The sequence below is a fragment of the Pipra filicauda genome, unplaced genomic scaffold (assembly GCF_003945595.2).
Source record: "Pipra filicauda isolate LSUMZ 115617 unplaced genomic scaffold, ASM394559v2 scaffold295_size919547_pilon, whole genome shotgun sequence".
Lineage (NCBI taxonomy): Eukaryota > Metazoa > Chordata > Aves > Passeriformes > Pipridae > Pipra > Pipra filicauda.
In genome coordinates, this window is record NW_024104415.1 from 891,625 (window position 1) to 904,571 (window position 12,947).

At 45.3% G+C, this 12,947-nt stretch overlaps 1 protein-coding gene across 5 annotated transcripts in view; it reads left to right on the forward strand.

Annotated features, from left to right (window-relative positions):
* LRRC7 (leucine rich repeat containing 7) overlaps positions 1-10,634 on the forward strand; it is a 114,738-nt gene extending 104,104 nt beyond the window's left edge. For 4 of the 5 annotated variants that reach the window (XM_027719041.2, XM_039383042.1, XM_039383039.1 and 1 more), the window contains 5 exons: positions 2,034-2,153; positions 5,026-5,244; positions 6,537-6,629; positions 9,064-9,138; positions 10,352-10,634. In XM_027719041.2, coding sequence (XP_027574842.1) covers positions 2,034-2,153; positions 5,026-5,244; positions 6,537-6,629; positions 9,064-9,138; positions 10,352-10,459 — 615 coding nt within the window. In that variant the 3' untranslated portion in view covers positions 10,460-10,634. The remainder of the gene's footprint in view (positions 1-2,033; positions 2,154-5,025; positions 5,245-6,536; positions 6,630-9,063; positions 9,139-10,351) is intronic. The other variant, XM_039383041.1, reaches the window with a different exon arrangement.
* The last annotated feature ends 2,313 nt before the right edge of the window (positions 10,635-12,947 follow it).

Consider the following 12,947-nt stretch of genomic DNA (forward strand, 5'->3'; position numbering starts at 1 on the left):
ATTATTGTTGAATGAATATTGTGTATATTTAGTATGGTTTAATTCTATTCCTTCATATGTTCTAAAGGTTTTGCATTTCTTGATGAATCCAGGCCACAGCATTTTAATGTTTGTCTCCTTCTCCTCCCTCTTTCCTGTGGCCTGGATTCAAGAGAGTAATGAGTGAGGTCTGGTTGTCCAGTGGATGGTCAGGAAATCAAGTTTACCAGTAACTTATTTTCAGAATGTTTATTGCATTGATTCTGCTCACTGTAGAAAATGCTTGAACTGCTGCTTTTCATTGTTTACCCAGATTTAATAGATGTGGGTTTGCTTTCAGTCTGTCCGAGCTCAGAAAATGAGCAGTACTGCAAGGGACCAAATTCATTTTACTGCAGAAAATGAAACCACAGAATTTTCCTGTTTATTGAGAAAGCAGAAAACGCCCTCTGTATTTTTGCTTTTTCCCTCTCGAGTGCAAACTCCCTCCTGCAGATCAGTCAGTGGGGAAAAAACCCAGACCTTTTCCATTTTTGGGATCCATCTCTCAGGTGGTTTAAAAGTTTATGGTTTGGTGGAATCCATTCCCAGAAGTGTCTGTTGCCACCTCCCTTGGAAATAATAGTCAGTCAGGAGAAAAGCAGAGGTTCCCCTTGGAATGAGCCTCTCTACCCCCTCTCTGCATGAGGAGGGCACCCAGAGAGGCCCAGAAGCTGATCCCTCAGGATGTGAGAGGATTCTCAGGGCAGCTCTGGAAGGGATGGCTTTATTTTCCATTTTAATGGTGTAAAGAAAGCTCGACAAGGAGGTCTTCCAGCAGTGGAAATGTTTTTCTAGTGGTTTTTAATAGAAGGAAAATAGCAACTTTCATGATTTTTCTGGAAGACTTGAAGGATGAAAGAATTATAATGAAAGTTTTCTTTCATTTTAAATCAGAGTTGAAATTTTTTTTATTTAGCCACTGAGATGTGTGATTAAATCACAATTTACTTCTATTTACTTTTAAACTTCTGTTAAAAAATAGTTTTTAATTGACAAGTTCCCAGCTTTCATGTTTCAAAGCAAATGCAATTCTTCAGCCATCTGAAGAAGTGTATCCTGATTTTTTTTTAATCTAAGCTGGAGAAGAATTTGCTTGAATGACAGAGGGGGAAAATAGCTATTTTTTGTTTCTTTGTAGATTAACATTGATCAGAACTCAATAAGCACCACATCATTCAGGTGCTATCAGTGGTAGCACAATGTTGGAGTTTTGGAAAGTCTGACCCCCATGTTGGGAAAATTTCCAGTGATGGTAGAGAAATAGAGGGACAGATAACAGAAAATCAAGATGGGACAAAAAAAGCACAGATGCCCTCCAAAGTCCTGAAAACAGGAGTAAAATAACCAGGGGGAAAAAGGACAAGGAAGAAATATTTATAACAGGAGAGAAAAGGGAAAGATAATAATATTTAGAAAATATTAAATGTGTGTTATGGCCATTTAGATTAAAAAATAAACCATTTAATTACAGGTTAATATTGTGCATATATCTGTTGGCTTAACATAAGCCAGGCCCATCCTAGAGAGGTCTGGGAGCCTCAGATGGAGCTGAGTGAGGGGGACAAGGAGTCACAACTTCACCTTTGCCATCAGGGAATGTTTTCTGCAGAAAATAAAAGCATCAAATTTGTATTGGTGGCCAATACTTCGTAAAAAAAGCCTTTGCTGCTTGAATGAGGAGCAAGAAAGTTCTAACTCACTGGTAATGGCAGACTGCACATTGAAATGTGGGATTTCAACCAAATTTGTTTCTCTGAGTCATGTTAAATGAATTTTCTCTTTTCTCTCATCATTCATTATTCTCATGATTTCTCTCCTATGCCTTTCAAGCCCTCCTGCTTGCAGAGGGTCCCCCAGCAATGTGGTCACATGTTAATGAAATACTGGGGGAATTAGGAGGATTTCTGTTGTAGCAATAGTGTGGTGCAGTTTATTTAACTGGGTTAGTGACTGAACTGAAGCTGAGGAGGGGTTGTTTGGTGACTAAAGGCTGCCCTACATTTGTGCAACAGACCCCGTCGCAGCAGAGCAGCATCCTGGACAACGGGCAGGACGAGGTGTCCGTGGGCAGCCAGTGGAACCCGTACCCGCTGGGGCGGCGGGACGTGCCCCCCGACACTGTCACCAAGAAGGTAAGGAAGGGATCCTGGAGCGGATCCTGCTCCCAGCACCTCTCCAAGAAGGAGAGGAGGTGTATGAGGACACCCCTGGTTTTGTTTCAAGGCTTAAAGCAATAATTGTTGGTAATTCAGGGCGTGTTTTGCCCATTTTTGTGTGGTTTGTGTGGTTCCATCTCTGGTGTGTGCAGCGGGCACAGAGGGCTGGGCAGGTGCGTTCCTGTCCCTTGGCCTGCAGAGTCTCATCAAATGTTTCATTTCAATGACAATCATAACAAATGACGTGTTGGGATGGTGCCAGCCCAGCTCTGAACAGGCACAGCCATTTCATTGATAAACTCACCAGAAATGGGTCTAATTTCTGGTACCTTGTGGTGGATGTTGAATTCCAGTAATTGGAGCTGAACTGGTCATGTGCAAACATTGGCTGCTCCCTCCCAGCCCCAGCTTGGCTCATCCACTCAGGAACTGCTGGGTTTGGCTGCTCTAATTGCAAAGCTGGAGAATGGAGGGTCCTGACAAACTCAGCTGTGTTTGGAGTCGGTGTTGGGAGGTGGAGCTGCACATGGGATAATTACAGTGGTTGTTGTCTGCATAGAGATCCAACCAGCTCATCCCTGGAGTGAAGTCCTAGGGGTGAATAACACCAGTGAAAGTCATGGTGTGTACACTGATAACTGCTGTGTGATTAACTCTCAGCTGATGAGGAAGGACCTCCTTTCACAGCTTTTATCCAAGGCAGTGGCAGAAGCAGCAACCCTTGGCTTCACAGAGAGGTGCAACCACAGGTCCATGTGTACAGGAGGATTGCTGGAGGATGGGAGATGGAAATTGCACCTCCCAGGCCCAAGAGGAGGAGGAAGAGGAGGAGGAGGGGGTGCCATGACGGGGTGTGGTGGAGTTGGCTCTGACAGCCAAGTTATTTATCATCTGATATGCAAGAAATGAGGATGAGAAATGTAAGACAAGCCATTTCTTGTCTTCACTGGCATTTTGGGCTAAAACCTGTGTTGGTCCGTTCCCAGTCGGACACTGTTGTTGTCTTACATTTGTGCACCATCAGTGCACAGTCAGTGCTGTAACAGTTCACCATCAACAGAGCACCATCAGGACTGTAATAAATTCAACTGCAGATTCTCTTTTGTTCTGAATATTTCAGTATCTGGCTGCTCCCATGGGATAAGTACAAACATTGCTTCACTCAGCAGATCTGTCATTACACCCACTGCCAGCTACTCCAACTGTACCGTAAATATTGGACACCGAGCTGAAAATAATTAACTTTTGTGCTGGATGATAAGTAAAGAATACAGATGAAACTGGGGAAGCAGTCTGCATAATAGAGATCTTTTCTGCAGAAGAAATAATTTCCATTTCCATGAGAAGCAGCTTATCCCCCTCCAGAAGAGCCATGGTGTGAATCCACAAGCAGGAGTGATAACAATCTCCTCAAAGTCTATTAACAGCAGAGAGAAAATGAATTCTGAGAGCTGTTTACTCACCTTCCTCAGGAGGGATTTGTAATGTGCTGGTGTGACAACACTCATCTCTCCAAGCAAAGTCACCTCCAATGTCTTGGTTTTCCAGCATCTGGGGATTAGAATCCAGCAACTATTTGAAGTCATTCAGAAACTCTTCTATAGAATTGAAGTTCAACATAGCAAACAATTAAATGTGCAAATATAAATTGTAATATCTTTTGGTTTTCCACTAACTGGGCTCCTGCAGAGCTGAGTCACTGTGTGGTAGAGCTGTGCTTGGGAAATCGTGGTAAGAAGAGTTGAGAGTTGTTTTTCCAAGGGGAAGGGTGTGTATGGCGGATGGATGGACTGTGTACTTATGCTGATGTAGAATCATGGGATCATTTAGCTTAGAAAAGATCTCCAAGATCATTGAGTCCAGTCATTAACTGGTATCTAACTGTATATAGACACTAATACACATTCCCAAATTTCCCCCACACAGACCTACTCTGTGTGTAGTGATGGCTGTTTCTGTCAGTGAGCTGGGAATGCTGCACAGGCATCACTACTTCATTAACTGGGCTGTGGGTGGTTGTTTCCATCCTTCTTGCTGTTCATAATGCAGATTAAATGCCCATTTTACCTCAAGTCCATAATTTATGGGCTAGTTCTCCTATGGCAAAATTGGATATTTTAATCTCCCAATTGAATAATCCACTGATTTATTAAAAGACCGTTAAAAGCCTGCAGTATTTAGGCTTCCTGGAAAATGACTTTTACTGTTGTGTCCACAAGACAGAAACACAAGACAGGAGCCATCCTTCCTTGGCTGGTATTAGCAAAAGACCAAGTTGATGTAAATGCAGTATTTAACTTTTCTCTACCAAATATTGGAGCTTCAAACCAGCAGATGTTGTCACAGAAATGTTATCACAGAAATTTGATTGGTTATATTTGGTAAAAGCCACGTTTGGTCACAGGACAAGGCACAGGTTTTAAATGCTGGTGCTCTCCATACCCAGAGCATAACCTTGGTCAGTGTCTGTGTCTGTTACAGATCTTATTCCAAATTATCCTCAGATAAACCAAACATTCCAGTATCTTCATAGTGGGCTGTATTAAATTATTCACCCTCCTTTGATTTATTAAATGTTTTCAGTTCACAAAACACCCTGAGCAGAAATGTGGATGTGACATGAGGAGAAAAATACTTTATGTTTATTAAATGGCTGATTCTCCCCAAACTTCCCAGGTCCCCGGTGCCATGGGCATGTCCCTGCTGCTTTTAATCCTGGTTTTCCCAGCTGTGCTCCAAAGGCAAACCTCTGCTGGGGCTCAGGTTTGCTTGGCCCCAACTGTGAGTTTAATAATCATTTCCTTTCAGCCTCCTGCCTTTGTGGCTTAACGGGTTGCATTGCCCACAGGCAGGTAGCCACATCCAGACCCTCATGGGATCCCAGAGCCTGCAGCACCGGAGCCGGGAGCAGCCCTACGAGGGGAGCATGAACAAGGTCACCATCCAGCAGTACCAGCCACCCCTGCCCATACAGATCCCGGCAGCCCAGAGCTCCCGAGCCCCCCAGACCGGGCGGTGCCTCATCCAGACCAAGGGCCAGCGGAGCACCGACGCCTACCAGGAGCAGGTGAGAGGGGCTGCACTGCAGCTTCAGGACAGAGATGTTCCTGTGTTTTCCAAGGTGTCCATGGGACAAGGGAGCCTTGGGCAGGAATGGGGCAGCTGAGCTGGGCAGCCCAGGGAGCTCTGGTTGATCTGGGAGAGCACTGGTTGTACTGGGGGAACTCTGGATGGACTGGGGGAGCTCTGGTTGGAGTGGGGGAGCTCTGGTTGGGCTGGAGACAGGCTGGATCCATCCCCTTCCCCAGCACCAGCCATCAATACCCATTTTCTCTTGGACTGATCAAGTAACACCGTTTGCCACTGAAGTCCCTGAGCAGAACTGGCATCACAGGGTCACACCGAATTAATTTGCAGCTTCTACCTGTTCCCCAGTAACCCAGTTCAGTGTCAACAGGCAGGTTATTTTATAATATGCTAATCTGCTCAGATCTGCCTAGTGAAAGGCCATCTGCAGCCCCAGTGCCCCCAGCACTGGGGATTTCCTTCATTAAGTGATCCTGTCCTCATTATATTTGGCCTTAATGACTGAAATACCTGTTTGGGGCCCCTGACTTTGCTGAATGAGGTGCAGAACAATCAGTAAGCCTTTCTCTTGTGTAAAGTGCTGGTCAAGCCACGTGAGCAGCTCCCTGTATTACATCCCTGATGTTCAGAACCAGTTGCTGGTGTGGCTCGAGGATGTGCTAAGCCCAGCTCAGTGCACAGTCATTAAGCTCCTCTGAAGTAATTTTTATTTTATATTCAATGACCCAATGCTATTTAGAGTCATCCTGACTAAAAGAGAAAGTTCAGCACTGTCTCCTGGGGCAGAGTGGATGGTGTTCAGTGCAGGTTGTGGGCCTGTGCCCTGACCTGGCAATGCTCTGAAGATCCCTGAGCTTTGAGTATTTATCCCTTGCTTTGTCCGAGGGGTGCTGCACATGTGACTCCTTCTGGAAAAATAAAATTGCACAGATTAAGCCTCACTGACAGGTTTATCCCAATGTTTAAGTGAAAAATTTGACCAATGTGAACATCTCACAGGTCTAAAGGGGTTTTTTTCTCCTTGAAAACGAAACTTTAAAATCCATGCAAAAATCTATGAACGATAGGGAATATTATGGTATCACTGTGTGCTAAAATCATGCCAGTACTTCCAGTTCATAGCAATGTTTCATGGACTTTCCCCACGTTGTGCAGTGCAGGGCTCATCTCATCCCGCTGATGGTGAACGGGATGTGTGGGAAGAAGGATGCTGTGGTTTAGGAAGAGTTTAATGTTGGCATCCACTTACCCTGCCCTGTCTTTCTAACCTAGTTTTGTGTGAGGATAGAGAAGAATCCTGGCCTGGGGTTTAGTATCAGTGGTGGAATAAGTGGACAAGGAAATCCATTCAAACCTTCCGATAAGGTATGTTGGGAATTTCTCTCTACCTGGTCCTTATTTTAGAGTGGAGACGTGGAGAACATGAGTGAGATGTTTATAGAGATGTGGAGAATATGAGTGAGATGTTTATGTCCTTCTGTTGTGATTATTGAAAGACTTTTCCCCACACTTGGCTTTTTTTTTGTTTTATTTTGTTTTGGGGGGGTTTTTTGTGTGTTGTTTGCTTGCTTTTCCCAGTTAATGAAAATGAGAGAATCAAACATCAATCCCATGGGTGTCTGCCCCATATTCCATGTCTAAGAATTTTTCAGGTTGTTTTCTGGAGAATTGTCTCTCTCACTTTTAAGAGTCACTTTTGGCCCTGATTTAAACTTTTAACTAAATTAACACCAAACCAGCGTACCAGTAGCTGGAATGCCAGGATTTGTAGCTGCTGTGTCAAATAAAACCAGTCTGGCCTGTAAACTGGAGATCACTGGATCCTTACAGACCCCATGGCACCAGTTATCTTCTGCACTGGGAATTAAGAATGTCCCCATGAGGAACACGGTGGTCAGGGAGACTCAGGATTCATTCTGGGAATTGCAAGTCTAAGATAGGTCTCTGTGTGATAAAAGGAAGCCTAGAAAAACTCTACCACCTGGTGATTCCCAGCTCCAGGGGCTGTAGGATTAGGAAATGGACTCTTAGACCTGTGAATTTGTTTGTTTAGTGCAATAAAACTGAGTGGAGTTTGTTGGAAAATGAGCACTTTGGGCACCTCTCTGTTGAACACGTTCCTAGAGTTGATGTCCTTTGATAATCCTGGATTCTGTTTGCAGAGACAGTCAGAACTTCCATAAGTGTGGAGAATGTTTTGCAAATGATGAAGTTTTATGAAACTCTCTTTTAATCTCTTTTCAAAACTTTGAGATCTGCCTGCAAATTAAAGAAATCAATTCCCCACCTTTCTGAATTACAACAGAAAACTGACTGGGAATGTAAAATAGGCTTGGAAATACCAACCAGTCTGAATTCCTGGTCAAAGGAAAGTGTCCTTGCCCATTGCAGGGGGTGGAACCAGAGGGCTTTTAAGATCCCTCCCAACCCAAACCAGTCTGGGATTCTGGGATTGATAATCCTTGTTTTGAACTTCCAGAGTAGTTCCATGTAATGTACATAAAACTCAGGAATTTTAACTACTGTCCTTTAAAACGTTCTCATTTTGAGTGTCCTTGGAGACTTCACTCTGGAATTACACTTTATAACATCAGGGCCTGGTTTTGCACAGTTGAAGGTGGGATGGTAGAATTAAACTGGACTTTCCTGGCTGTCACTTGGCTGAAGTGACTAAAGGAGGGTCCCTGTTCCACTCTGAATGTGTCTGGAGCAGGGCAGGAACAGCTGGAGATAGAACTGGTTTTCCCACTCACAGGAATGCAGCTCAGGGAGTGATGGGAGGGGAATTAATAGTTAAAGGGTTTTTCTGTATTGTTACTCTGAACCATCACTTCCCACACTGTGATACCAGATTTGTCATATTTTAAATGAAATGCTGATGTCACTGGGATGAGAGGACAGGAGAAGCCATGGAGAAGCTACCATTCCTTTGACACAGCAGAACCCTGCCACAAGTTCATGGCACAGGGATGAGGTTTCAGCAGCCCATGGCTCTGCTCCCAAGGAGCTTGTGTTTCATACTGGGAATACGGGGCAGGGCCTTGCTCAGGAGACTGTAAAATCCCTCAGGGATGCACATGATGGTGGTGCCAAGCAGGGATTTCCCTGGTGTCCCTGGGAGCGATGGGAATGTTCACATTTAGTCTTGGATTCCCGTTGGAGCAGGGAGAGCACAGAACTGAGGGGCCAGGGCTGATGAGCTGTGTGGGAGTTTAATGTGCTCATCAGCTGGAACCAAGCTTTGATTTGGGGGTTTATTAACAGATTTTACTGAAATTCTGAAAACAAATCTACAACTATCCTTTATTTTTAATAACTTTTCCTCTTTTAGAGCCTTTTCACTGCTCAGACACCGGATTAAAGGTCTGTCCCACAGCCCATGGAACTGAAGATCTCAAGGGCTGAATAATCAACTGCTTTCTAGACATTTTTTAAGCTTTTTTCTTTCCTAGAGGAAGCAAACAAAGGTTACTGTGTAGATTATGGTACAGATTATTCTAATAAATTAATGCTTGCTCCATTTTAATTACCCTCTTGATAACCCTGCCACTCTATTCATATTGGACAATATTTTGTGAGGTGGAATCTTAGTTAAAAATGACCCACTGTTATATTTATTGGGTGAAGTAGCTGAAGCTGCTAGAAGCCCAACCTAGTGTTTGATTACAAACAGATTAAAATGGAGTTTGGTGTTTAGCCCAAGTCTATAAAGCCCCCAGATCCCAGTTAGGGACGCACCTGTATTTTGGGCTGTAGGTCTCGGAGATGGCATCCTAACCTGTGTTACTTTGACTTATAGGGTATCTTTGTTACTAGGGTTCAGCCTGACGGCCCCGCGTCCAGCCTGCTCCAGCCCGGGGACAAGATCCTGCAGGTACAGGGGGAGGGACTGCTGGGGGGCTGAGGGCAGCTCAGAAATGCAGTGGTGCTGGTGCAGGCCTGAAGTTGTGTCAGGGCAAGTTCAGGTTGGATCTCAGGAAAAGTTTCTTCCTGCAGAGGGTGGTTGGGCACTGAACAGGCTCCCCAGGGCAGTGGTCACAGCACCAAGGCTGACAGAGCTCCAGGAGTGTTCACATGATCCTCTGGAGCACGTGGTGTGAGTCTTGGGGATGGTCCTGTGCAGGGCTGAGGGTTGGACTCAACGGTCCTCATTGGTCCCTTCCAACTCAGGATATTCTGTGATTCTGTGAGTTAACTGACAGTTCTGTTATTATATAAACTATTATATATAGTTTAATATTGATTTATAGCAGAGTTACTTGCAGAACTTTTTGTCCAGGTGGCCAAGAAGGCCAGTGACACCTGGTTTGTATCAAAAATAGTGTGGCCACAGCCCCGGAGCACTGATGTCCCCCTGCACTGGGCACTGCTGAGGTACCTCCAGTCCTGGGGTCAGTTCTGGGCCCCTCAGACAAGAGACACAGTGAGGGACTGGGGCATGTCCAGAGAAGGGAATGGAGCTGGGGAAGGGTCTGGAGCATCAGGAGCAGCTGAGGGAGCTGGGGGGGCTCAGCCTGGGAAGGAGGCTCAGGGGGGACCTGGAGCAGGTGTGGCCATGGGGCCTGATCCCCTTCCTGAACTGTGTCCATTATCCTGGAGAATGGTGGATCTTCTACTTGGGCCTATTAAGCACAGTCAGTGAACTGTGGGTAATTATGTTTAACATTTGACTTTTGAAATAATTTTGGAACAGACAAGAAAGAGATTATTATAGTGAGATTTAATCAACAGAACAGCTTATAAATACTTCCCTCTTTATCTCTGTATCCAAACGGAGCCCATCCTGCCCATGCATGCAGCACGGCACCTGGAATATGGAAACCTTACATCCCAGAGTTATGCTTCCTCAGGAAACACACAAACTATCCCAGAGTTACAGGATCATTTCAGTTGGAATGAAGTATTCACTGGAGCCTCCAGTCCAGCCCCTGCTCGAAGTCAACGGAGGGCGAGAGAAACGTGTGCTCAGTGTTTGTGGGATCCTCATGTGTTCATTATTTATTTTAGCTTTTCATTTCCATCCACCCCTTTGTTACCCCAAAATGAAGCCACTATAGAGCTTTTTCCTGTGTTTGTCCCTGTTGCAGGCCAATGGACACAGCTTTGTACATATGGAACATGAGAAGGCTGTGCTTCTACTGAAGAGTTTCCAGAACACAGTAGACCTTGTTATTCAACGTGAGCTTACTGTCTAAATATTTTTTTATAAATAGTAAATATGTCTAGCCAGATCTAATGTTCAAACAGATTTATACATAGGAAACCAATTTTTTGCCAATTGCTGGACCAATGGCAAACAGTAGTGCCAAATGTATAATACTCTATGTTAGTACCAATCATCGGGAAAAATATATTAACTATATAAATATATTGTTCATGTGGCTCCGTATTAGTTTTACTTGTCAGCCTCTGGCTGTGCATTGGTGCGTTTTTTTAATCAAGTTACTTCTTAAAGTCGATTTCATATGATTTCAGAACACAGAAGCACATACAAATCCTTTAGGAATTCTGCTGTCCATCAGAAACACTGCCTCAGAGTTGTATATGCCTTTATAAAGATGAACTATATTAACCTGTACTTCCCATGAAATATTTCTATCATGTCACATACAAAAGTATAGAGAAAAAATATTTTCATAAACACCTCAAAGAAAGTATATATTAAATTAAATTTAATAATGTTCATTTATTTTCAATGCAAAGATATTCTATGCCTTATGAAAATACCTGTACATATGCCGTGTGTATAGTTGGCTCCGTAGGGATCAGGAACAATTCATATACAGGGTGAGAGACTTCTGAAATTGAACTCTGGGACCTCGGTACAAAAACCCACATGGAAATGGGTGAACTTCCTTTGGAATGGGTTAAAACTTCCTTTAGGATGTGTTAACTTCCTTTGGAATGGGCCAGGTTGGATGGACCTTGGAGTGACCTGGTCTAATGGAAGGTGTCTCTGCCTATGGCAGGGGATGGAATGGGATGAGCTCTAAGGTCCCTTCCAAGCCAAACCATTCTATGATTCTATGATTCTGACTTCCTTTGGAATGGGTTAATCCCTTTGGTTTGGCACTTCCCATGGATTCCATGTGCACACACTACAGGAGAACCCCGAGGACAGGCAGGTTTGGCGCACAGATGGAGGAAGGTTGTGATGGTGGCAGTAAAACTTCTTTTGTTGCTGCTAATTTTATTATTTCACTTTTTTAATTTCCAATTTGAGGCCCTTTACTCACATCCCCCATTCCCATGGACATTGTTGTGTATCTTCACTGGCTCCAGGCTGGGCCGGGCCCTGCTTGGGATATTCCCATCGGGGAGGATTTATGTGATCCTTGATTTGATCAGGAGTCCTTTACAGGGAATGGGAGCAGGTTTGAGAGCTGACACATCCCAGGGAGCAGCAGGTGACACTGAGTGACACCAAGCCAGCCTGGGAGGAGCGTTCCCAGCTCAGGGCACAGTGTGACAACCTCTCAGGTCCAAGTCCTGGTACTGCTCCCAACAAAGAGAGTCCTGACAGCTGCTGGTGGTTCAGGGCTCCAGCATGGTTATACCTGATAGCAAGATGGAAAAACACAGGGAAACCTCCCTTCAGGTATTTTCAGGGGATCCCATTTCCCTGAGAAAGGGCTGAGGGAGAGCTGGCACCGGGCTTGTCTGTGGCCGGGCTCATTCCCACCCAAAAATCCCACGTCCAAGGGTGCAGTCACAGCCCACAGACACAGCCAGGAATATTCCACTTCGCTGCTTCCAAGAGCCACTAGGAATTCCTAAACCTTCCCTCCCTGGCTGTGGGACCTTTTGGAGCTTTGCTGGGAGCACAGGGACAGAGCTGAGCCCTGGAGAGCTGAGGGGTCCCCCTACACAGGGGGTCCTGCACAGGGTGATGGTGGGGGAGGAAAAAGAAAGCAAAAAAGCTGCTTTCAGAAAGCTTTTTTAAATTTTTTTGAGGAAAAAGCCCAGCCCAGACCCCAGGAAGCCTCCAAGACCCCCCTTTTCCCAGTGCCAGCTCACAGTTCGTATGCAGGTGATGACAAACTACGGGAGTTATCAGCCAGGTGTTCCAACAGCAACAATTTAACATCTTCAAATCTTGCTTTTCGAGATGTTTTATAACACATCCACGTCTGCATCTGTGTTTGGTGGCAGTGCCAGCCCCTGGGAGGGGACAGGAGATGCCAACTGGGGTGGCTGTGCCCAGCCAGTGGCTCTGAGCAGGGACCAGGCAGGACAATACTGGGGGTGAATGGGGCAGCTGAGAGCAGAGCCAAGGAAATCCAAGGAAAATCCAAGAAAAAAGGAGTATGGAATGTCCAGGATGTTGGTTTGCTGCTGTTAGTGAGCACTTGGAGTGTAAAGATGTTGGTTAAAGCCCCTTCCAGTGCCTGAAGGGACTCCAAGAGAGCTGGAGAGGGACTTTGGACAAGAGCCTGGAGGGACGGGACAAGGGGGAATCACTTCCCACTGCCAGAGGGCAGAGTTAGATGGGATGTTGGGGAGAAATTCCTGTCTCTGAGGGTGGTGAGGCCCTGGCACAGGTTGCCCAGAGAAGCTGTGGCTGCCCCGTCCCTAGGAGTGTCCAAGGCCAGGTTGGACAGGGCTTGGAGCAACCTGGGATAGTGGAAGCTGTCCCTGCCCATGGCAGAGAGTAGGACTGGATGAGCTTTAAGGTCTCTTCCA